General features: G+C 44.9%; 1 protein-coding gene across 1 annotated transcript; it reads right to left on the reverse strand.

Moving 5' to 3' along the window:
* On the reverse strand, window positions 1-27010 carry MINAR1 (membrane integral NOTCH2 associated receptor 1). Its single transcript, XM_028706740.2, has 4 exons — window positions 26427-27010; window positions 10247-12595; window positions 4979-5233; window positions 1-237 (listed from the first exon to the last, which is right to left on the reverse strand). Exons 2-4 carry the CDS (start codon window positions 12542-12544, stop codon window positions 40-42), a joined length of 2751 nt encoding a protein of 916 aa, XP_028562573.2. The 5' UTR covers window positions 12545-12595; window positions 26427-27010; the 3' UTR covers window positions 1-39.
* Window positions 27011-27047: the final 37 nt, after the last annotated feature.

Consider the following 27047-nt stretch of genomic DNA (forward strand, 5'->3'; position numbering starts at 1 on the left):
CAAATGTTACAGGGCGGATTTATTCATCCATCGTCAAATTCACGATTTCATAGTACATATGGGAACGACAATGACAAGGATAACAGTACAGGCTGCGGCTGCAATCAGGGCAGCTATTTTGCAAACTTTTGCTCTTCTGAATTCAGCTTCTTTGCGCTTTAGTAACGAGTCATAGCCTGGGGTATAGATGTCCTCCATCCAGTACTCTAAATTGTTGGGGTTTAAAGATTCTTGAGTCTGGAAAGCAAAAAGAAGAAGAAAGCCATTAAGATTCTCTTTCTCTGAATTCCAGCTCTAAATAAGGCTACGCACAACTTAGGCCACATCCGCACAATACATTTAAAGCACTGCTGTACCACTTGAACAGTCACGACTTCCCCCGAGGAATTCTGGGAAAGCGTAGTTTGTTAAGGGTCCTGAGAGTGTGCTAGGAAACCGCCATTCTGCTCACAGAACCACAATTCCCAGAGTTCCCTGGAAGAAGGCTTGATTGGTAAACCACTCTGGGAATTGTAGTTCTGTGAGGAGACTCTTCCTGCTTGATTCCCAGCAAGCAGTATTCTGACAGTGGAGGCAAAACATAGACATCATGGCTAGTGATAGCGAAGCGGACACAGGCAAGAAGCGATTCTTCTTTGAAGCCTTCTACAGTCAAATCTCGGTTGTCAAACTTAATCCGTTCTGGAAGCCTGTTCAGCTTCCGAAATGTTCGACAACCTTACTTCCGGGTTTTCGGCATTCGGGAGCTGAAAAGTACATAAAGGGAGGCGTTCGGGAGCTGAGGTATGACTGTACAGTCATACCTCAGGTTACAGACGCTTCAGGTTGCATGTTTTCAGGTTGCGAACCGCGCAGAACCTGGAACGGGTTACTTCCAGGTTTCGGCAATCGCACATGCACAGAAGCACTAAATCACGCTTTGCGTATGCGCAGAAGCGCTGAATAACGATCCATGCATGCGCAGATGCAGCGCTGTGGGTTGCGAACACTGTGGGTTGCGAACGTGCCTCCTGCACGGATCACGTTTGCAACCCGAGCGTCCACTGAATATAAAAAGAGAGTGTATTGGATCTGCTTAAAAATTCAGGCTGACAGGCAGCTTTCCAAAGATGGCTTCCTCTGTCGCCACGCTCTCAAATTTGCAACAAACAAGGAAACAAAGCTTATTATAAAGTGGCTGCCTCACGCTCCCCTGTTGCAACGCTTCCTGCTCTCAATTCGGCAGCCTCTCTAAAAACAGACTGCAAGCTGTCCTTAAGCCAAGTCCTAGCAACACCTTGTGACTGAAATCTTCTAACCCCTCCAGTCTCTTGGGTCTCAGAACGGCTGATTTATTCCTGAATCTTGCCACCTGTGTGTGACAGAAACTGCGAAAAGCATCTGGTGGTGGTGGGGAAATTACTATTTAAAATACAACTCATGTGTAAAATTCTGAGGGAGGGCAGGCCTGCACAACAAGCGACCCACAGAACCGAAGGGAGCCTACCAGAACCGAAGGGGGCCGACCAGGCCTGACACCAGCATTCGTAATCCTCGGTCAGTTGCCAGGGACCAACCATAATATTACTTGCCAGCTCTGAGGCTCCTGGGCCAGGTGGTGTGGAACAGTCAATTTAGCTTCCCACACAACATCTCAGAGAAGAGCTATTTCAACACCAGGCATCGTGGGAAATTAAAATGGCATCTGGTGCTGATTTGGAGTGCGACTACTGACCGCCATATGCAAAGTCCATTTGGGTGTTTTGCCCTGGGTCTTCTCAAACCTAGAAGGGAGTATCTTATTAAAAACAATTTATATATTAATTGAAATCAGATTGGTTGTTGGGTTCCTACTGAGGGCATCCGGCGAGCCAAAATGACAGTGATGAGGGATTGAGGAATGCATTGATCATTCTGTGATATTACAGCAGGGAACAAAGCTGCACTGTAACTTTTGAATAAATGAGTTTTAGCAAACAAAAACAAAACAATCAACATTTTTAAGCAGCAGCAACCCTGCTAGCTGATTTGCACCTCTCCAGTTGGTCAGTTTCTAAAACAGATAATTGACTGAACGCTACAACCCTAGTTACAATATGCATGATGTGCTCTGAGGATTTAGAATAGGCAAAGTGAGAGATGGGGAACTTGTTGCACTGTGGTTTGCTGCTAGACTGCAAAATCCTATGTAGCATGGACTTGTTCCATTGCTCTCCTCCTGCTGAGGCTGCCATAGAGTAAGAGACTGCTCTTGATCTCCATGGGCAGCTTGCTACATTTCCATACTGCGTGCTGAGAAAGGAAGCCCCCTCTAAGCACTGTAGCATAGAAGCCAAGCAGTTGGTGTGAATGTGTTGAGAATGGGTTGTGAGTGAACTTAGTGTGGGTGGATTTAGAGATTGAGTCAGCTATGCGCCTGAGCGTGCAAATGGTCCAAAGTGGTCAGGATGTACATACTAGCAGTGGGCAGACCAAATAAATACCCAAACTAGAAGGGATCAACACTAATAATAATAATTTTTATATCCCACCCATCTGGCTATGTTTCCCCAGCTGCTCTGAGTGGCTTCCAGCACATATAAAAACATAAAGGTAAAGGTAAAGGTACCCCTGCCCGTACGGGCCAGTCGTGTCCGACTCTAGGGTTGTGCGCCCATCTCACTCAAGAGGCCGGGGGCCAGCGCTGTCCGCAGACACTTCCGGGTCACGTGGCCAGCGTGACAAAGCTGCATCTGGCGAGCCAGCGCAGCACACGGAAACACCGTTTACCTTCCCGCTAGTAAGTGGTCCCTATTTATCTACTTGCACCCGGGGGTGCTTTCAAACTGCTAGGTTGGCAGGCGCTGGGACCGAGCAACGGGAGCGCGCCCCGCCGCGGGGATTCGAACCGCCGACCTGACGATCGGCAAGTCCTAGGCGCTGAGGTTTTACCCACAGCGCCACGCGCGTCCCCTTTATAAAAACATAATAAAACATCAAAGAACTTTCCTATACAGGGCTGCCTTCAGATGTCTTCTGAAAGTTGTGTAGTTCTTTATCTCCTTGACATCTGATGGGAGGGCATGTCACAGGGAGGGCGCCCCTACCAAGAAGGCCCTCTGCCTGGTTCCCTGTAACTTCACTTCCTGCAGTGAGGGAACCACCAGAAGGCCCTCGGAATTGGACCTCAGGGACCAGGCTGAATGATGGGACACCCTATCATTGCACACACTCAATTCACACACAAGTATGGCATGTTCAGGTGCACACACAAGGCCCACCCCAATGTCCTTGTGTACATTTCTTCTCCCTGCTTGGTCCCTGATCTTGCCTGTGTTGTCCAAGGAACCTCTTTGTGTGGCTTCTTCTTGTGTTCCTTTGAATGCTAGTAGAACTGTCTGAATGATCAAGGACCAGGGCATGCGGAAGACTGTGGACTGAGTGGGGGCAGGCAATGCACACAATCCCCCTAGAGGCGCAGGGAATATGATTTAAATGGCTCAGGACCACAATGCCTCAAGGACCACCTCTTTCCATATGAACCTACCCGGACCCTGAGATCATCTTCTGAGACCCTTCTTTGTGTTCCCCCACTCAAGAGGTCAGGAGGGTGGCAACACAAAAACGGGGCCTTCTCTGCAGTGGCTCCCCATCTGTGGAATGTTCTCTCCAAGGAAGTTCGCCTGGCACCTTCATTATACACCTTTAGGCGCCAGGCAAAAATGTTTCTCTTGAACCAGGCCTTTGACTGATCTGATTTACACCCTACACACTTTTTAAAATGCTGGCTCTTTTTAGGGCGGTTCCATTGGGTTGTCGTTTGTATTTGGATTATACGTATGTGATCCTTTATGTCAGGCTTCCTCAACCTCGGCCCTCCAGATGTTTTTAGCTTACAACTCCCATGATCCCTAGCTAGCAGGACCAGTGGTCAGGGATTCTGGGAATTGTAGTCTCAAAACATCTGGAGGGCCGAGGTTGGGGATGCCTGCTTTATGTGAACCACCCTGAGACCTTCGGGTATAGGGCGGTATAGAAATTAATTAATTAAATAAATAAATAAATAAATAAATAAATAAATAAATAAATAAATAAAAATGAGAGTGGGCCCCACCCACTCCTGGCATGTAGACCCTGACCACTTTCTCTCAAGGGAATGCAGTTCACAGGAAGAAGCTCCCACACCTCTCATATACAGGGTTGCAATCCAAACCTACTACACCCTCCAACATTTCTCCGTTGAAAATAGGGACATCCTATTTCTTCATCATCATCATCATCATCATCATCATCATCATCATCATCATCATATTTATACCCCACCCATCTGACTGGGTGGCTTCCGATATATATGAAAAACATACTGTAGATTCCGGCATATAAGACGACCCTTTTAACCCCGGAAAAGAGGTTAAAATGTTGGGGGTCGTCTTATACGCCGGGTATGGACGGCGTGGAGCGGAGCCCGCCCATTGCTGCTGCTGCGGCAGCTCTGAAACAGCAGCAGCCAGCGGCGGGCTCCGCTCCGGGCAGCTTTCTCCTGGGGCGGAGCTGCCCAGCGTATTAGGCGACTGGGCTTATAAGACGAACCCCCAAATTGCAGCTGCCAATTTGGGGGGTCGTCTAATACGCCCAGTCGCCTAATACGCCGGAATCTATGGTAATAAAACATTAAACATTTTTAAACTTCCCTCTATGGGGCCGCCTTCAGATGTCTTCTAAAGGTTGTATAGTTACTTATCTCCTTGGTTCGGGGGTCACATAACTCCACACCCTCCAACATTTCTCCGATGAAAATAGGGACGTCTTAAGAAAAAGCGGGACATTCCCGGATCACATCAGAAACCAGGACGGCTTCTGTAAATCTGGGACTGTCCTTGGAAAACAGGGACACTTAGAGGCTCCGACATACTTACTGACAATATGAATCGCTATACCCTTCAACATTCAGGTTTCCCCTTCTTTTGGGTAGGTTCCACTTTGGCACAGGCCACCCACGGTGGAAACCAACGTGACTCACTTGTAGATCCAGAGCGGCCAACTTTCCTTTCTCGCCCGAGTTCCTCGTGTATTCCTCAATGGTCCACGACGGCTGAGCCCGCTTCACTTCCGCCAGTTCCATCAGCCGCATGTCCGTGTAGAGGGGGTTGGTCTTCATGTGCGACTTGAGCGACGCCGGGTAAGGGTGGGGGCTGAAGACTTGCTCAATCAAGAAGCCATCTTTGGGTTGCTTGGAGTGCCTTGGGGCGTGGGGGGTTTCATATTGCCTATCTGCCTGCAGTGAGTTGCACAAGTAGTTCAGAAAAGGAAAGAAAGGAGTTTCATGCTCAACAACTCAGTCGCCTTGGCTGCACCCACATGGCTGTTTATTCGATTCATTTTTAATTTCATTCAATGTGTTTCTATGCCACTTTCCATTCAAACAAATCCGAAAGCGGCTTGCAAACAGCAAATGGCAATTACATAATAGAACATCACAGGTACAGTCGTATTATATATCATCCATAAAATTGTTATTATATGTATTACACCCGGGGCTGGGTGATATATCAATATATCATTCAAGACTGGTTTGAAGTCCATATTGTGATTTTGGTTTCATAATTTTTTATTGCGAATCACAATGTGTGTGTGTTCTGTGCTGTGCAAAAATCACGATGCAGGAAAAACCATTCAGACATTCTGTTATATCACTATATCATCTATATCACTTTCTTTTTCCTTTCTCCTCCTGTGATGAGGCTGCATTTTAACATTTTTATATTTTACTGTTTCAATATTTTATTGTTGTATTTTAATCTTGTTTTTAAGTTGTATTCATTCAACTTGTTTTTATTACTGCTTGTTAGCCGCCCTGAGCCAGGCCTTGGCTGGGGATGGCGGGGTAATAATAATAATAATAATAATAATAATAATAATAATAATAATAATAATATATTATCATTATCATTATCATCATGATGATGTTTAGCTGCTGTTGAAAACCAGATATCGCTCAGCCCTAAATACTACTACTAAAAAATAAGCTAAATACTACTATTTTCATACACACACACTTCCCCGCCAATTCAGTTCATCAAAATATACATACACACCCATCACTCAGGACCTTGATCTAACAGAACTACAACAAAGCTATACTTTAATTTATTGGTTTATTCCATTTCCCCAATGTTTCCCTTTCTGATTATTTCTGCATTATACACAATGCAGAAGCCACTTGCGGGAAAACTAATGGAATGTAATACCTGTTTAGTGCTCATTTCTGTGTTATTTGATTGCGGGGGGGTGGGGGGGGTGGGACCATTTGCAGCCCTTAACCTGGAAAAATTGTGGGAGTAAAGTGACAAAATTTGGGGCAGTACACCAGCATATAGTTCTTTCCTGCCATTATCATGGAGGAACAGAAGCACCCACGTAGCTTCTGTAGAAACGTTGTCCAATGATGTTGGTTTTGTCACACCATGTCTAGAGGTGTGAATGAAAGTCAATGCAAACATGCTGGTTTATGGGTCAATAAGCTACAGTTCCATAACACAACAGGTACTGCAGTGTGAAAGGAACATTAGAGAACGGGGCAGTAGCACTACTGTTATAATCAGGAAAACTAATGCACTAAAGGTAAAAAGGCAAAGCCACTCCCGAACTACGGAGGGGGGGGGTTGCGGGCTCACGCCCCCATCCACATTCTCGCGGGGCTGGTGCCAGCCCCGCGGGACTCAGGGATCCCCATTAATATTCATATACGGTAGCGCCAGCCAATGGGCTGGCGCTGGGGGCAGGGCTACCTGAGGGCACTTAAGGTCAGGGCAGCCCTGGCTCGCCCCTTTTCCTCCTCTGCAGCAGACGCAGTTTCCCACCCACCCACCCTTTAGGCGCACATTCGGACTTTGCTGTGGGCTTCGGCTGGTCGCCGCAAGGGGCCTGGTAGGAGTTTTTCCATTTGGCTAATTGGCTGAATTTTGATGCCACTTGGTTTTTTCGCCTACCTCATAGCAAAACGTCACAACTCCTTGGTTTTGGCGGTTAGGCATTGGCCGGGGTATTGTTATGCAAATGAGGTCGGGGGGGGAGGAACGCCATCACCTCCCCCAATGCTTGGAGGGTAGTTCGTTAAAGGACTCTGGGGGGTGTCACCTCGTCCGAAACCTACGGAGGCTAGGGCCTAAAGCGCGCTCCCGAGCGGTAACCCCTTGGGGAGCGCCTAGGGATGTGCATCTCGGGGGCTCCCCCTGGTGGTGCTTAACCCTCCCTGGTTAGACCGGATAGTCTGTTAGGGCCAATGCCTAAGGCCAATACCGCTCTTACCTGTAATCAATAAAGTTGTGGCCATTTTTCGCCCATAAACCTAAATTCTGGTGTCGGGTGCCTTTATTTATTCTATCTGTAGGAGGGGGCGGGTATTGCCATGCAAAGGACCCCTGGATGGATAAGTCCAGTCATAGGCGACTATGGGGTTGTGGTGCTCATCTCACTTTTCAGGCTGAGGGAGCGGACATTTGTTCACAGGCAGCTTTCTGGGTCATGTGGCCAGCAGGACTATACCGCTTCTGACACAATGGGACACCGTGACAGAAGCCAGAGTGCATGGAAACACCGTTTACCTTCCTGCCGCAGTGGTACCTATTTGTCTACTTGCACTGGCATGCTTTTGAACTGCTAGGTTGGCAGGAGCTGAGACGGAGCAACAGGAGCTCACTCCGTCGTGGGGATTCGAACCGCCGACCTTCTGATCGGCAAGCCCAAGAGGCTCCATGGTTTAGACCAGAGCGCCAACCATGTCCCATGCGCTATTCCCCATTTCTGAATGCACCCCTAGTCAACCAGAAATTTCATGCAGAAGAGCTCATGAAACTCCACACAGGTAAGTCGGTTGGCTGGCTAGGGAGGGTTGATTCCCTCCATCTCTTCCCTAAAACTCTGCCTCCTATGTGCCAAAGGAGGGAAGTGTCTCTGAAAGTGACTAGAAACAGGGTAAGAAATTTGGCTCCGTTCACATTTTAATATGAATCTACCAATTTTGCGGGGACACGGGTGGTGCTGTGGGTTAAACCACAGAGCCTAGGGCTTGCTGATCAGAAGGTTGGCGGTTCGAATCCCCGTGACGGGGTGAGCTCCCGTTGCTCGGTCCCAGCTCCTGCCCACCTAGCAGTTCAAAAGCACGTCAAAGTGCAAGTAGATAAATAGGTACTGCTCCAGTGGGAAGGTAAACGGCGTTTCTGTGCACTGCTCTGGTTCACCAGAAGCGGCTTAGTCATGCTGGCCACATGACCCGGAAGCTATATGCCGGCCCCCTCAGCCAATAAAGCTAGATGAGCGCCGCAACCCCAGAGTCGGTCACGACTGGACCTAATGGTCAGGGGTCCCTTTACCTTTACCTTACAAATTTTGCACGTTCTGAAATAATATACAAATTGAAACATTCTTCTTTGGATTTCTCGAAATAAAATAAAATAAATTCTCAAGGCACCTGACATAACTAAACAAACAAAACTTCTACAATTCAAAACAGGATAAATAACTAAAAGAAAACCCATAAGCATAATAGTATAATCATTCATAAAAGCCTTGTGAACGAGAAAGACTTTAAAGCCTGTTTAAAAACAAGAAGAAAGTTATTTGTATAAGTTATTTAATATACTCATAAAGTTCTATACTCATTTTAAAGATCTTCTTTAAAATGCCCACAAACTACAAACATGTTACACAATGTGACAAGAACATGTTACATACTCCCTTAGTCTTTAAACCATCCCTAGTTTCCTCAAATCACACACTACAAACATAATTTTTCCCTGAAAAACCACCCCAGCAAAATCTATGAAAGAACAATGCACAGAATCTGTCAACAAGCTGAAGTCTCTCACCAAATACTGAATTCATTCAAAATAAGCCATTTCTTATCCTATCCTCCTCAAATTCATCATGGGCTGCCCTTGAAGCTGTCTCTCCTATGCTGCTAAGTTTCATATCACTCTGCTATAAGTCGTACAACGTACTACCGCCCTTCAATTTCTCATCATAAATGGAAGAACACGATTCAGTTAACACACATACCCCTAACCGTTGTGGCTCTATAATTAAAAATAACAATAAACTTTCGTTTCCCTCTCACAGTTCTTTTCTGTCCTTCACACATCTGTGTTGGCATGTTCCAACAAGTTCGTACTGAGCATGTGCAAGGAACAACCTTATGAAATCCCATTGACCAACATTGGCCACAAAAATGCCTTTTTGATTTATTTATTTTCAACCCAATTTACAAACATATTGCACTACTATTAGACAAAAACACACACTCTAGGCATTCCCTTTGACCTAACAGAAAAGATGCAGAACAAATGGAGAAATATTTCTGGAAAAATCACCTGAGCAATATCTAAGAAATAAAAACATAAGGTACCCATCAAGAAGCTGGTATTTTGTTTAGTTTTTAAAAAAAACTTCTTCAGAATAAGCTATTTCTTACCCCTTCTACCCCAAATTTGGCTTGAACCATCCTGAAAAATGCCTCTCCTACGCTGCCCAGTTTAAAATCAGTTTGATGAACCATTTTCTAACTACCTCCTGGAAACCTGACTTCTCATTATAATGGTGGGATTTAATTCAGCCAATTTACCCTTAACATAAGGTGATGAGTGTGGCCCTATAATTATAGACTAACATCAGATAATAATAATAATAATAATAATAATAATAATAATAATAATAATAATAATGTCAGAATACAAAGATATCTAAACAGAGGGAGAGCACATGTGAGTATACACTTCTTAAAGGCATTTCTCACCAACAGGTGAGTCCTATCTGTAAAGAATTAACATGCAAACTGAACTGTCAAATGAACTATACAAGTGTACTTGCTTTCAGGTCAGCTCAGTTGGCCAAGGTGGCGAATTTGATTCCCGTATGGATGCATATTCCTGCATTGCAGGGGATTGGACTAGATGATCCATGGGGTCCCTTTCCAATTCTATGATTCTAAGTACACCATGTAAATTTAATAAATCTACATTTTGGGGCGGCTGGTGTTGTTTTGGGACAATCTCAAATTATACGATTGGTGTTGTTTATAGACTGCAGCTCTTTATGTATTCTGGATATTGCCGTGGGGAAGAAAAAAACAAGTGGGTTAAGAAAACAGATGGAAATTCATTAAAACAATTCTAACAGTAGTGTAGTAGTAGGCAGATGTTGTAATCCTCGGAGCCTTTTGAGAATTACACCAGATCCTTTTCATGCAGTCAAGTTAAAAATATAATTCACTGAGCAGAAACTGAAAAATTACCTCTTTGGATTTTCTGTGCCAGTCTTTGTTCTCGCCTCCACCCCTGTCTTTCATATCTTCCTCCGTAATGCCAGCTTGGTTCGTATATGTGATAGCTCGCCAGTCTCTAGGGGAGTTAGATATACTAGCTATCTTGGATTCTGTGGCACTGTTTTCCTCTGTCAGGGACCTCGAAGACCTCCTGGTGAACAAGCTTTTTTTTAAGGCTTTGACCCGGAGGCTTTCGCTATTGCTGCCACTGGCATCCGAACAACACCAGTCCGGATTATTCTCCAGTTTGCCTCCGTGTGAAGAATTATGGCACGAAAAGATTCTTGGGGAGGTACTTTCTTCAGACTGAACCTCACTGGTCAAGGAATTGAGATCCAGTTGGACGCTCACTTTCTCTGGCTGCTGAATCTTTTGATCCAACTTGTTCAGCTTCCCCAGGACTTGGGAAATTTCATCCCTGACGCTGGAGAGAGACTCCAGTTTCTTTTCAATTTCCCCAATCCTTAGAACCAGTTTGCAGACGCTGGTTTTCAGCTCATCGTCTGTGCCGCTGATCTCCAGGCGTGAGACTTTTTCCAGCTTGTTGCCGGCATTACCGTTGGAGATTTTAGCCAAGTGGTGTTCAGGGGAGCTTTCGCAGTCCGATTTGTGTATCTGAGAAAGCGAGCCGGTGCTGTTGTAACACGACGACTGCATCACCCCGGTAGACCCACAGATGCTCATGTCATCCAGAAACCTGAAGATATCGCTGATGTCGTCGCTGACAATTTCAGAGTCGTCGTCGGACTGCTTAAGAGAATGTCTCTCTCCGTATTTATTCTGACCGGGGTGGACCATCTCTTTGCACTTCTTGTGTTCCAGCCCCTGTTGGTCTGTCTGCGTCCCCACACTGTTCGTTTTGTCAATGCTCAGAAGCTGGATGGAGGTGCAGTTAATACTCTTGTCTTTAAACTTCTTCATGGGCTCGTGCTTCTCCACTTCCAAGATGGAGGGGATGTCTTTGGGTTTATGCCCGTTCGGTTTCATGGCGTAGCCAGACTGCATCATTGACTGCTGATCCTTGGGGTTGAGATAAGGCTGGCGCCTCTCTGTGGCTGGGAAATTGGAAGGCTGGCTGTTTGAACCCTGGTACCGTGGATTCTCTTCGGACTGTTTCCTGTTGAAAAAGGACCTTTCAAAATCAGGTACTTCTTCGGTGTTCAAACTCCAGCTTTTGACCGGCCACGGGGTTTGTTTGCTCGGCTTCCCCAGCCACCGTTTAGTTTCTTGCGGTCCGAGAATGGTCGTCGGGCCGAAGTAAGTAGAAGCCTGGAGATCGTCTAAGCTTTCATGCTTGACTCTCCTTTTATCAGGCACAGGCGAATAAATCGGGTTCAAGTACTGACTGCTGTAGGGCATCTCAAAGCTATGGTTGAAAAACGCCTGCTTGGAGGTCTCTTTCCTGCCCGGAGGTTCGACGAGCTCATCCTCTGCTTTGCTAGTGGGCGACATTAAGCTGGGCGAAATGGTTATGAGGTTGTGGAAGTCCTCCTTGAAGATGTTCCGCTTCTGCACGCACGACTGCATCACAAAGGGCTCGTCGTTCGAAATGAACGCCTCCTTGATGCTCCCGCTGATGGGCAGGGAGTCCTGGTCAGATATAGACTCGGTTTCGAGGTTCATGGGGAAATATGTGCTCTGCATCTCGCAGGGGGGAGAGCTGGCAATGGTGTAGGATGCCAAGGCCTGCAGCCGGTCGAGGGAAGCCGCTCGCCCTTTCATCTCCTTATTGACCCCAAGCAGAAAGTTGGGCTCGGAAGCAGGTACGAACTGCGGGCAGTCCTTGCAATCCCCTTTCCTGCATTTGGACGACCTCCTGTTCGAATACCCCCTGTTAAATTCTCCATCCCTCAGCTCACAGTTGAGCGCGCAGTCCACCATATTGCACACTTCGGTGTCCGATCGGCAGGACTCCAGAGACTCTTTCTTCCCCATCTTTCCTCGCGAAACAGGAAGCTTCTCCTTGGCCACCCCGCCGTTCATCTGTATGAGGTTGAATATCGTCACGATGTCTGCCGCAACCATGATCTTCTTCGACTGCTGGTTGTTCACGCTGCACCTCATTTTGTCCTTGAACAAGGTGGCAGGGAAATTAGGGTCTAGGCAGGCAGTGTAGAAAAGCACACTCCGCAGCTTGGCCAACTGGGACAGATCAAACCTAGCACATAGCGATTTGCAGAGATCCTGGTAGGAGACAGAGTTTTGTTTGGTATCCAGCTCCTCCAAAATGTTCACAAGGAACAGAGAAGAGTCCTGACTGGTTTCCATGGCTGGTGGAGATCAGGTTTTGCCGCTTATCCCAGTCGCGTTATTCCAGTTCTAAATGAAGACACAACAGGAAAGGGAAACAAAGTAAGCTGTGTTTCGTAAGCCACCTAAAATCTAAAACAAAACAGCAACTTTTAAAATAATAAAATGATCAACCATAACTCACTCACACACTTTCTTTTATTCATGTCATTAAGTGTTCTGTGGGTTGATTTATTCTTTTAAAATGATGTACACTAAGACCACAAGAAGCTATACCATGTCATCTATCTCAGTACAGTGGTACCTTGGTTCTCAAACGCCTTGGTACTCAAACAACCTGGAACCCAAACACTGCAAACCCGGAAGTAAGTGTTCCGGTTTGCGAACTTTTTCCCAGAAGCTGAACATGCTCTGTTTTGAGGGTTACACTTCCAATTTGAGTGCCACATTTCCGTTTTGAGTGTTAAGCTGTTTTTGCTATTTGTTTTGAGTTTTTGTGGCTCTTTTTTGTTTTTGTGACTGTGTGGAACCCAGTTCAGCTACTGATTGATTGTGTGATTGCAGTACACTGTTTACTGCTTTCCTTTTATGGATCAATGGTCTCATTAGATAATAAAATTCATGTTAAATTGCTCTTTTAGGGGTTGTTTTCAAAAGTCTGCTATAAAGGTGCTGCAGGCCCAGTATTCAGCTATATTAAGCCAAGAATCGGACTGGAGAATCAAATATATGAGGCAGAGGTATTTTGAATCGGCAAATAAAATGGGAAAGTTGCTTGCGTGGCAGCTGAGGAAGAGGAAAAAGCAAAATGTGATAAGTAAGATAATAATGGAAGATAATATTATTGAAGATCCAGAGGAAATAGAAAAAGGGTTTGTTCAGTTTTTTGGAAAGTTATATGAGAGAGGGACAGAAGATAGAATAGAAATTGAAAGATACTTGGAGCAGGATAGAGGAAAATATATTTTAGAAGAGGACAGAGCGTGGTTAAACAGGGAAGTTACTGTAAATGAAGTTATTGAGGCCATTAATAGGATGAAAAATGGTAAGGCCCCTGGGCCAGATGGTCTGCCCTCAAAATATTATAAAACACTAGGAGAACTCCTCGCTCCGGTGCTTAGAGATGTTATTAATAATATCCTCCAGGGAGGGAAAATTCCTGGCTCCTGGAAGGAGGCATATATAACTTTGGTTCCAAAATCAGAAACTGAGAAAACAGATATAAAAAATTTTAGGCCAATCTCTCTGCTTAATAATGATTATAAGATCTTTGCCGATATAATGGCTAGTAGACTGAAGAGGCTATTAATGAAACATATACATAAAGACCAGGCGGGATTTCTTCCTAATCGTTATCAGAAAGACAACGTTCGTCATATATTAAATATTATTGAATATTTAGATACAAGGATAGATGTCCCAGCCGCCCTTATCTTTATAGACGCCGAAAAGGCGTTTGATAACGTTTCCTGGGAATTCCTATTAGTATGCTTGGAAAAGGCAGGTATTGAAGGCCCCTATTTGAAAGGCATTAGAGCAATATATTCGGAACAACAGGCTATGCTGATCATAAACAACAACTTGACCAAACCATTTAAGATCGAAAAAGGTACAAGACAGGGTTGCCCTTTGTCCCCCTTGTTATTTATAATGGTCTTGGAAGTCATCGCAAACAGAATAAGAGATGCTGGGAATGTGAAGGGTATTAGAATTGGAAGGAAAGAATTCAAGCTAAAGGCCTATGCAGATGACCTAGCCCTATCCCTGGAAGAACCATTGGACAGCGTTTGCAAGTTGATTGAATTGTTAGAGGAATTCGGCAGACTGTCAGGATTTAGACTAAATAGGAAGAAAACAAAAATTTTAACAAAGAATCTGGCCAATGAAGATAAAAACCAATTGGAACAAAAGACGGGCATTAAAATTGTGAATAAGGTAAAATATTTAGGAATTTGGCTATCTCCAAAAAATATAAATTTGGTTGAAGATAATTATGACAAGATTTGGCAAGAAATTAAAAAAGATCTGGATACCTGGCAGAGGCTGAAGCTCTCATGGACGGGGAGGATGGCGGCGATTAAAATGTGTATCCTTCCAAGGTTACTGTTTCTGTTTCAAAATATCCCGATAATCAAGGGTATCACTCGTTTTAGTAACTGGCAAAAAATGTTGACTAAGTTTATTTGGCAGGGGAAGAGAGCCAGGATAAAGTTTAAATACCTGACAGATGCAAGAGAGAGAGGGGGGTTTGCGGTACCGAATCTAAAGTTATATCATGAGGCAGCCTGTTTAAGTTGGTTAAAGGAGTGGGCCACCCTTAGGAATACTGATTTATTGGATTTGGAGGGCTTTGACATTAGGTTCGGGTGGCACGCTTACCTGTGGCAGGGGAAAGGTGAGGTGCATAGAGGGTTTTCAAGCCATATAATTAGAGGTTCACTTTTGGCGGTGTGGAATAGATATAAAAAATTGATTGAAAAAGGGACCCCCTGGTGGTTCTCCCCAGTAGACATCATTAGATTAAAAAAACCAAACATGACGGAGGAAAGATGGACCTATGAGGATCTTTTGACAAAGGCAGAAGAGGGTTGGAAGATAAAACCTTATGATGAGTTGAAAGATAAGATAAAAGAATGGCTACTCTTTCACCAGATTAATGCACTGTGGGGTGAGCACAAGAAACAGGGGGTGAGGGATAAAAAATCAAGATATCAGGTGGAAATCCTAGAGAGTAATGATAAACACCTCTCTAAATTATATAAACAACTATTGGAATGGGATACAAGAGAGGACTTGGTGAAGGGCGGGATGGTAAAGTGGGATAGAGACCTAGGATATAATATATATATAGTAAATGGCGAACACTTTGGAGGAAGGGTATGAAATTCACAGCGTGTGCAACCCTCAGAGAAAACTTAGAGAAGATGGTGTACCGTTGGTACCTGACTCCAGCAAAGTTAGGAAAGATGTATAAGACCGTTGATAATTGCTGCTGGAGATGTAAAGATAAGATTGGGACTTTTTTCCACATGTGGTGGACTTGTGAGGCAGTAAAGGAATTCTGGGGAATGATTTATGATGAACTGAAAAAAATCTTAAAATATAACTTCCCCAAAAAACCTGAATTGTTTCTTCTGGGTATGATTGATGAGGAAATTAAAAAACCAGATCGAACCTTCTTCCAATATGCGTCAGCTGCAGCCAGGATCCTAATTGCACAAAAATGGAAATCTCCTGATATTCCCACGATTGGAGAGTGGCAAGTGAAATTATATCAATACATAGAACTAGCGAGATTAACTCAGAAAATAAGGCAAAATAACACCATGAAACATAAAGATGAATGGAAGAATTTTTTAATTTATGTTAAGAATAATATTGGCATTAATAATACAACAGCAGAAGATAGTTAACACCCTCGATGTATAATATAATTGTAAACTCTACTGCAAAGATTATATGATGGTTATGTAATTCCATACTAAGTTGAACGGAAGTCTGCTTTTTCTCGCTTTTTTCCTTTTTTTTCCTTTTTCTTTTTCTTTTCTTTTCTTTTGTCTTTTTAACTCCTTCTTTTTATTCCAATCTGGAATAAGATAGGAACCTTTGAAATTCGTTTTCTTCTTCTTTTTTTTCTTCTTTTTGTTTCTTTTACCTTTTTAACGGTGGGTATATATGTATCTGATTTATGATGTGTAACGTGTAACTTTTTTCTAATAAAATTAAAAAAAACAAAAAAAAAAACAAAAGTCTGCAACGGATTAATCCATTTTGCATTACTTTCTACGGGAAAGTGCGCCTTAGTTTTGGAATGCTTTGCTTTTGGAATGGACTTCCAGAACGGATTAAGTTTGAGAACCAAGGTACCACTGTATTTCTCAGTCACACTGTAGCAAACACTGGGAATTCTTTTGTTAATTCATATTTGTGTTTGTATGTGCCCTTAGTGGCTCATAGCATCCAATAAACAATGATATAGCAAATTTAAAAGCATAAATAACCACAATTACATACAATCATAGAGTTAATGCCTCTGATTAGTAGTAGGGAAGGGACATAGCTCAGTGGAAGAGAACCTGCTTTGGTGCAGGTTCAATCCCCAACATTTCCAGATGGGTCTGGGAGAGGACCCTGGAGAATTGTTGACAGTCAGTGTTCACAATACAGAGAACTCTGCTCCCCTCACAGAGCTACAATTCCCAGAGCGGTATAACATTCAATCCCCCATCTCTGGAAGAAGAAAAGAAGATGCCCCTCTAATACATCACAGCACCCTTAATGAAGTTCCCATAATTCCTTGGGGGAAGCCATGACTAGTTAACAGGCTGTGGTGAGAACCTTGAAGCCAGCCAATGCGTCTCATTCCCTGCAGCTCCAGCTGACCTCATGCTGGGTGCAGGGAATCACTAGAGCAGGCAAAAATCACGATGAGGGGGAAACTGCGAAGCCAGCCAATGCCTGTACATAGCTCCATCCTTATTCCAGACATCATGATATATAGGTAAATACAGAGTCCAAATGTGTGAGGAGACACAGAGGCCCTGAGCTCAGAAGGCTTTATAGGTCAAAACCAGCACTTTGAATTATAGTCATACCTCGGGTTAAAGACGCTTCGGGTTAAATCTTTTCAGGTTGCGTCCCGCGACGACCTGGAAGTACCGGAAAGGGTTACTTCCGGGTTTCGCCGCTCACACATGCGCAGAAGCTGCGAATCGCGATCCACGCACGCACAGATACGGGCTGCGTTCTGCTCAGGTTGCGAACGGGGCTCCAGAACGGATCCCGTTCGCAACCAGAGGTACCACTGTAGTCCAAAATATAACTGGTAGCCATTACAGCCATGCCAGGATTGGTGTTATGTCCTCAGAATACCTTACCCCAGTCAGCAATCCCAAAATTTTGAGAATTACAGTGGTACCTTGGGTTAAGAACTTAATTCGTTCTGGAGGTCCATTCTTAACCTGAAACTGTTCTTAACCTGAAGCACTACTTTAGCTAATGGGGCCTCCTGCTGCCGCAGCACCGCTAGCGCGTGATTTCTGTTCTCATCCTGAAGCAAAGTTCTTAACCCGAGGTACTATTTCTGGGTTAGCGGAGTCTGTAACCTGAAGCGTATGTAACCTGAAGGGTATGTAACCTGAGGTACCACTGTATAGGGACAGAACTACCTAAACTGTATAGAAATTTATTTACGTATGAAACTGTAGCAGCAAGAATGCTACTTGCCCCAAAGTGGAAAGAAGCAGAAGTCCCAGTACAGGAAGAATGGTTACAAAAACTTATGCACTATGCAGAAATGGCGAAACTTACTGGAAGAATGAGAAATCAAGATAACAAACTTTTTATAAAAGAATGGAAATGGTTTATTGAATATTTACAGATAAATTGCAAACAGATAAAAACATTAGCAGGATTATTGTAATAACCTGCAGTTTCATAAGAATATATATTTTAAAGTAGATAATTAAATGAGCAAATTAAATGAATTTGGACAGTGCTTTTTTCTGTTAAAAAAAAAAGTTTAGGAGTACTCTCATTTTCCTACTCTGATTGAAATACTGCCCCTCAATGAGGCCAAACTTAGATTCACAAAATGTTTAGGGGTATGTGTACCCCTGCGTACCCCACAGAAGAAAAGCACTGAATTTGGATATGCAGAAGATGTTAAAAAATAAATTTAAGGAACCGCAGAAAGAGGGGGAAGGAAGTCACGCTTTGAAATGTTAATTTGAATTGTAAAACTAATGAAATGCACAAACTTGGAAAGTATAAATAAAAACTTTTTTTTAAGAATGATTGCATCAAGATGTTTTTCAAGATATGCTTTACTAACATGCTTGCAGTGTACGTACGTCTCAGTAAAACTGCATCAAAGGAATCTTGACCGTACATCACCTTAGGATGACTTTCCCCAGCGTTTTATCAATGCCCATGGGGAGCGAGGGGGAAATGACACAAGCAGAAGAAAGGCTTCAATACCTGCAGCCTTTTTTCAGGAAGGGCCATGCATCCTACTCTACAGAGGCCAGTCCTGTATTTGAAGGAGTCTTCTATCTGAAGTCCTGTCTGGTTGACAGATTAAAGGACCATAAGAGCAGAGAGGAAGGGCCTTGAAGTTGCCCATCAACAGTTAATACCTGAACAGCAAACTGAGCAGGTATGTCTCTTGCATTTCTATTCAAACTGTAGTGATTATTTTTCATATTTGCATCTATCCGTATAAATTAGCGCATGCACATTTTTATGCAGCCTGTGTCCCACCTTCGTCCATTTCTTTCAGCGATTCGTTCCCTCTGCTTTGTCAATCTCTAAATGGCCCAATTCCTAAATTAATTGTGGGGATTCTAGCTGAAAGCAGAATTGAGGGAAGGTGGATCTCAGAGCAAAGCAGGTAAGCCGGAAAACAAACACACCAAGGAAAGGAATGGTGGTGTCATTCTTACAGGATACTCTATAGCAGGGGTCAGCAACCTTTTTCAGCCGTGGGCCGGTCCACCGTCCCTCAGACCATGTGGTGAGCCGGACTATATTTTGAAGGAAAAAAATGAACGAATTCCTATGCCCCACAAATAACCCAGAGAGGAGTTTTAAATAAAAGGACACATTCTAAGTGGTTATGTAAGCTTTCAGAATACTTAGAATTAGCCAAATTGACAGACATAATAAGACAAAAACAAAAAGGTGAAGTAAAAAAAGAATGGGATTGCCTAAATGAATACCTCAAAAGTCAAGGTTTGAGGACAGAAATCTGACTGAGTCTGGAATAACCTTGTGAAGTGGAAGGATAAGAAAGGGATTTAAATCTACATGTTAGGCTAGAGATGATAAGGAAAACAGTAAAAACAGGAAGACACAAAGAGAGATAAATGAGGTGCTGTGGGATTGTTGGAAGTCAATGTTTTGTTGTTGTTTTTATAGTGTTTATATTATTAACTTCTAAGATATGGATTTGTTTTGTTTTTTTAGTTGTTGCTTTTTTAGTTTTCCGAATGTTGGTTTTTGTGTGTTGTGTATTGTTATTTTTCGATATTTTTTGTGTTGTTGTTGTGTGGAAAATACTAATAAAATTTATTTATTTTTTTTAAAAAGGACACATTCTACTCATGTAAAAACACGCTGATTCCCGGACCATCCACAGACCGGATTTAGAAGGCAATTGGGCCGCATCCAGCCCACAGGCCTTTGGTTGCCTAACCCTGCTCTATACAGTGGTACCTCGGGTTAAGAACTTAATTCGTTCTGGAGGTCCGTTCTTAACCTGAAACTGTTCTTAACCTGAGGTACCACTTTAGCTAATGGGGCCTCCCACTGCTGCTGCACCACCGGAGCACGATTTCTGTTCTCATCCTGAAGCAAAGTTCTTCACCTGAGGTACTATTTCTGGGTTAGCGGAGTCTGTAACCTGAAGCGTCTGTAACCTGAAGCGTCTGTAACCCAAGGTACCACTCTAGTATGAATCCTTTGGCGGGGGCCTGACCTTGAGAAGTATGTGCTCTACTACTCAGGGACGCCCTGGGTGTCATCCGGAAGGGGGGTGACATTCGGTGTGGGTCGCCGCCTGCGACTCCCCCAAGCCCAGTGAGCGGCAAAGCTACGACTCTCCACCTTCCCCTGGCTCTCTGTAGGGGAGGATCGCGCAGCCACGTCAATCGGCCTGTGGGCAGATCGCCCCACCTCTGGACGCATGGCATGTGTGCCACTCTGGGTGCCAGAGAACCCAGCTCTGCCCCTGCTACTGCCAAGGCATGAATGCTGCCCACCTCCCCTGCCAAATAACTTTACCGGCTTCTGGGGCTTCTCAGTCCTCTGTCTTACATGGGCCTGCCAGGGATTGAACCTGGAACTTTCTGCATCCAAAGCAGATGTTCTACCACTTCAGCAATGGCCCTTTCCCAAATCTCAAGCAAGTGAGTCAAGCGATAGACCATAGAAAAAAGCATCAGGGGAAGCTCAAGTGCTGATCTGATCTCCAAAGATAATATGTATGTTACCTTTGCATTTCCTGCATTGCAATTAACTTGGGCGTTTTTCAACAGCTGGGCATTTAAATGCCTTCCCAGTCTACCTGCCGAAGAGTCCTGTGTGAGCTCAAAAGCTTGCAGAATTGCACGTCAAAAGAGGTTGACTTAGCAAAGGAAATTCTCTTATCTGCTCCATGCCACCTTCAAAACGAAATGCCTTGTGACTGTTGAATTAACAATAAAGGAAAAGCTTTGTCTTTGAAGAGAGATCAGTCTTCCTCAGATTCAATTTTCCCAACTGGAACAAAGCAATCGCACTGCCGTGAAAACGCACACACGAGAACACCACCTGACAACTTGCCCAGAGTGTACCGGGGTTGGTCTTTAGGACGAGCTACAGGCTCACTACCGATCAATCCTTTCATGACCTCTACAAAAGCAGGTTGACTACACTTCATACTCCTTGTGTGAAGGTGGAAAAAGCCTGAGCCCAGCATTTCAGCTGTTGGGAGATCAGACCGTGGCATTAATCATTCCATTTTACCTTCCCAAGACTACCTTCTCTGAGGCAATGAGATTATTTTGTCTTCAAAAAAAGAAAAGCAACACAAAATTATCTTTAAAAAAACCAAAAACACCCTGCAGGACTAGGCAATATTAAGGAAACCTTAGCCAATATGCACGATATGCATTACTTTTTCAATGCAAAATTCCAGCGCTTTGCTACAGTGTGTGGACAGCACTAAGGCAATCACCTTCAAACAAGCAGAGCTAATACTGTGATACTAGAGAAGTATCTCCGATTAAAAATTTCACTCTTACTTTGATCTTCAGGGTTGTTGTTTTTTTTGCTATTGCACAATATTCACCCATCATTCTTTGAGAATTGCTGCAACTCTTCGGAACCTGGCATTTGAGACTGGTGGTCTTAAAACCAAGAAAAGCATACTTGGGTTTCAGACCATTTAGCCCCATTTTTGCCATGCTGTTACTAACACTATTATGAATATCGCACCTTGTAGGGGAACTTTTGCCATACAAGGATGCCCAAAGTAGCTCACAACACAGCAATACGGAATCAAATTGTAGAAATCCTAAGAACTGACTTTCATGTAGCATGTTTTGCAGGCGCAGAGAGGTAGGCTGACATCAGGGCCGACCCAATACATTTTGCTGCCTGAGTCATAGAAGAGCCCCCCTTCCAATCTCACATGCAGAAGCCAACCAGGCCAAGGCACAATCTGCACTATACATTTAAAGCAGTATCATACCGATTTAAACACCTGTGTCTTCCTGCAAAGAATCATGGGAACTGTAGCCTGTTAAGGGTGTTGACAGTTGTTAGGAGAGCCTCTATTCCCCTCACAGAGCTACACTTTATTTATATACCTAATTCATACCCCACCCTTTTCTCCAAGGAGCTCAAAGTGGCACCAATGATTTCCCCCCTCCTCATTCAACCCCCCCCCCACAACAAACATTTGAGGTAAGCTAGGCTCAGGGGCAGAAGATCAAACCTATCCATTCTGAAGGAACTCAGCCCTGAGTGCTCACTGGAAGAACAGATCCTGAAGCTGAGGCTCCAATACTTTGGCCACCTCATGAGAAGAGAAGACTCCCTGGAAAAGACCTTGATGTTGGGAAAGATGGGGGGCAGAAGGAAAAGCGGATGACAGAGGACGAGATGGTTGGACAGTGTTCTCGAAGATACCAGCATGAGTTTGACCCAACTGCGGGAGGCAGTGGAAGACAGGAGTGCCTGGCGTGCTCTGGTCCATGGGGTCACAAAGAGTCGGACACGACTAAACGACTCAACAACAAGAAGGCTCAGAGGCAGTGAGTGACTGGCTCAAGGTCACCCAGTGAGTTTCATGGTTGAGAGGGGATTCGAACCCTGGTCTCCCAGGTCCCAGTCTGATGCATTAACCACTACGCCATGCTGGTTGAACAGTGTTGGGTGGTCAACCTTTCTTTCCAGGGAAATTTAGGAGCTGTGAGGAGAATAGGGGGCTCCTCGCAGCTCGCTTAATACTCTATAGTTCCCAGGATTCTTTGAGGGAAGCCATAACTGTTTAAAGTTTTATAATACAGTGGTACCTCGGGTTAAGAACTTAATTCATTCCGGAGGTCAGTTCTTAACCTGAAACTGTTCTTAACTTGAAGCACCACTTTAGCTAATGGGGCCTCCTGCTGCAGCCGTGCCGTCGCTGCACAATTTCTGTTCTCATCCTGAAGCAAAGTTCTTAACCCAAGGTACTATTTCTGGGTTAGCGGAGTCTGTAACCTGAAGCGTCTGTAACCTGAAGCATATGTAACCCGAGGTACCACTGTAATGCTTTAAATTTACAGCAGAGATGGGGCCTGGTAACTGAATCTTACTTCAGTGCAAGTGATGGGATAGCATACTGCATGACAAGTGAAGGCAGCAGGTTAGCTTTAAGGAGCAGAGGGTCAACCACAACGGCAATATCTCCAATATTTCACTGCTTCTCCTTGCTTCCCAGCATCTGCTGCCTGAGGTGGCTGCCCCACTCCGACCAATAGTAGGGCCGTCCTTATTTGCCATCAATCCTTATCTCCAATATCCAGATTATGTTAGTCTGTGGAGCCAAAATAAAATTGGTATTGTAGCACCCTAGAGATGGACAGTGCAATCTCAAGCATGTCTGAGCAGAAGTAACTCCCATTGTGCTCAATGGGGCCTCCTCCCCAGTCACTGTGTTTAGGATTGCAGCCAAAAGATGTTATTGCAACATAAGCCTTTGTTGACGACAGTCCACTCTGCCAAATACATGGAGCGTTCTCCTCAGTTAGCAATACACACGTCACAGAACCAGTTAGAGGGTCAGACGAGAGGAGTTCAAATCCCACACTCAAGCCATGAAGCTCATTGGACGACCTTGGACCAATCACCACCCACTCTCAGCCTAACCTACCTCACAAGGTTGTTACAAGGGTAATATGAAGGTGGGGGGGGGGGAAGAACCGTGTAAGCCAACTAGAGCTACCTGGGAGGAAAGGTAGGATATAAATGGAAGAATAAATAAATTAAATAGCCAAAACAACAGGAGTTTAAACAGTGAGTGGGTGGCATTCAACCAAGTTTTACCCAGTGGCATTAATCAAAATGACTCTGTTAGGTCCATTAACTCCAACTGGTCTACTCTGAGTGCAGCTTAGTTGTGCTTGGGTAGGGTTGCTCCTGTTCCTAGAGAGTCCCTTTTATGCCATAGCCTCTTGGCCATACTATTTACAAACACACACACATATACTGTATCCATGAATACAACGGCCAAAGCATTTCACAAAACAAGCCCTACACAGAAAACGTATGCCGCAATAAACCTGAAGTTTTGCTAGGGGGAAGCTATATAAATTAAGCAGGTAAATAAATATGGGGAAAGCAAAATGTTACTTTGAAATATTTCCCTCGAAGGCTGACTTTATTTTATCCTGGATTGTTTTATTTGATGCTTTAATGTGTTGTAAAACGTTTTGAGATTAAAATATAAAGCAGTACAGAAATGAAATGAAAGATAATAATAATAAATCTCATTGAGGAAAAAATGGTGCCTAGACATTCTGTTGTGGCAAGTGTAACCTAGGTTTGAGGTACCATTTGGTGATTAGCTTATGTATCTGAGTTTCTAACACTGCCTTTAAGATCCCACAAGACTCTTGGCTGTTCTCCCAAACATGATCGAAACAGCCTGGGTATATTTGCTTAGGAAGAAGCCCCATTAAAATAAGCATTAAGACTTAGAGTAAACATACGAAAGACCAGGCTCCAAGCCAGTTCTTAGACCTGACCACTCCGTGGCTTCACATGTTGCCAAACAATGCCCCTGCCCATTTGCTTTCTGAATCGGGAGAGAATAAGAGAAGAAAGCACTTAGGAGGCAGAGAGCCCCACGCAGGCTCACTCCAATCCAACCTGTCCCATTCTCTTACAATGCGAGGAGCTGGAGGGTAGGGGGTTGAGTTTTGCTTCCAGCCAGCCTTGTGTGACACACAATGGAAAACAATGCCAGGGCCACCAGCTTGTGCTTTCAGCTTCTCTGCAAAATCCCCACCCCATGGGGCAGGTATGAGATACTTTGCTGGCAAGGCGCCTCCTTAATGTGATTTTTATTCACTCTCCTCAAGCCAATGGGGAGCTCGGGGTGGTGGTGAGGTGAGGACAATGCCCTGCAGCCTGGAAGGAAAAAGCAATGCAATTTGCTAGAGGCTTATTCATCAGCAAACAGTTTACTGCAAGTCTGCATTCTCCGCAGCAGGAGAAAAGGGGAAGAAAAGCAAGCTTTGCACAGAACAACACGCGGTGGATCTGCTTCCTCATCTCTCCCATCAAACATCCATCACAAAAAAACATAGGCGGAAGCCAAGGAAGTTGTGAGGTTTATGTCTCTCCTCTGATATAGGAACGGTGATAAAAAAACCTCTATATAAACCTGGCTTCTTACACAGGGAAAAAAAGAAGGTTGTGCTGGCTCAATTGCCATGTTGTCAATCACACCGCCTCTTACACGACTGAACACACAGGAGGATGCATTGTATATCCACACAGCATTCCTCCCTCCCTAGTGCTTTCTCTCTGCACAAGTTCAAAGAATGCTTAATGCCTTACAGAACGCTTTGAATTAATACCTGTTGTTATTGTGTTATGCAACTAACCCCCTGTATTAGGTAAGTGATCTACATGTGTGTGGGGGGGGGGGGAGCAGGGCAAATTATGATAGTAAAAAAAACCACCATAATAAAACCTCACAGAATGTTGTGATTTGGTTCCTGACTCCCTCACACCCGGGGAACAATCCTTCCACAGATAGACACAGTTTCAGCACAAGAATGACTCTCCTGCCCACACAGATATTAAAACATGGTCACCTTAATTCTGTGTTATTGTTGTTGTTTTTAATATTGAGGATCTCCAGCATGGAACAAGTGGGAAAGCATACAATCCCACCGTAGATTCCAAAACATTGCACCCCTCCCTCCCTGAAGCCCATTCCCCCGTGTTTCCATTTCACAAAGCAAAACAAAGATGACTTTGCCAGAATTGACTATCCCATCCACAACCGTCTTTCCGTTCCTGCAAGCCAGGTTCTTTTGCAATGTTTACCCGCTCATCCCAGACCTCTACAGCCCCCAAATTTTCGCTTTGATTTCTGGTACTGCCACTGCCCATCCGGAAAGGCGGTGGCAGCAGGGTTTGGGTGGTTGTTTTTCTCTTGCCATCAACTTATCACCAGCCTCTGCTGGGATCCTACGGAACTCAGGCAGTCAGAGAAGTATGACCAACAAAAGCTGAAGTTGTTGCAACAATTTTGTCTCTCCCTCCCTCTCTTTGCCTCCCTGGGAGTCTGAAGCACCAAGAAACAGCAGGACCCCACTTCACAGCTCCATGGGTAAGCCAGGATAAAAAGAGAAAGTGGTTGGCAGGAGCCGGCAGAGCCAGCCCAGTGTTCCTACTCCAAATCTATTCCGTGTCAGTTGAAGTCTCCCTACTTGATCTAGCCAGACTCAGGCTCGGGTGGCTCAGTCAGGAGGGAGGAAATGGACTCCTGTACCTTTAAGAGTGGGGGATTTCAGCAGGTATAGCTTTTCTCCCAGCCCCATACCTGCCAAAATCCTCTTTCCAAAATAAACATCTATAAGAGGCAAAGGATCCCTTCATGAATACCTCTGTCCCCCTCTCCTCCCCAGCCCGGGGCCCTGGCCTTCCCACACGGGTTTTCATTGACATTGTCCTTTTCCAACCTCTCCCAAATTTCTCTCCCCTACTTTATAAATGCGGTCTAGGGTGGGTGGGTGGGTGGAAGGAAGGAAGGAGGGAGCACTCCTTAGGAAAGCAAACCAAGCCTCGTCCAAGCCAACTGTGGCGGTTGGGGCTATTTACGCATTTGGATTTGCAGGATCCCGGATTCTCTCTTTCTTACCTCGAAGTTGTCTTGTGGCGGAGTTGGGGAGGGATGATCGGCGCCTGCTTCTCCCCCCTCCCCTCCCCTCAATGTCCCCTTCACGTCAGGGTCTTCTGCCGCGGCTCTTGCAGCCGGGACCTTGCAAGGAGGAGGAGGAGGAAGAAGGAAGAGAGGAGGGAAAGCGGAGCGAACGGGAAGCAACACCCCCCCCCAGCAGAGTCTCCCCCCCCCCCCAAGCGTCGGTTTGCAATCCAATAAAAAAAGGCAAAGCAAGAAAAGGCCAGCGCTCCTCCGGCATTGGAGAGGGGGCGCAACTGCAATGGTCAACCCCCGTCGTTGCAAACTAGCGACGCAAAACGCACACTGCGGGCGGCTCGGGACGTTTCTGCTGCTGCTGCTGTTGGGGGTCGCTCCCTCCTGGATGTTTCTTTCTCTGCACCCCCCGCCTCCTGGGTCTGTGGGTGTGCCGCTCCCCAACAGCCTGGAGACGTCAGGACCCTCGTTTGAGCCCGGAAGAAGGAGCAAGACGGAGGCTGCTCTGCACAGTCTCCTTTGCGCGCAAGCCAGCAAGCACGCACATGCACGCTCCTTCCTTCATTCATTCATTCATCCTCTCTCTCTCTCTCTCTCCGGGGCCTT

Source organism: Podarcis muralis, chromosome 14 (genome assembly GCF_964188315.1).
Source record: "Podarcis muralis chromosome 14, rPodMur119.hap1.1, whole genome shotgun sequence".
In the NCBI taxonomy this organism is placed as follows: Eukaryota; Metazoa; Chordata; class Lepidosauria; order Squamata; family Lacertidae; genus Podarcis; species Podarcis muralis.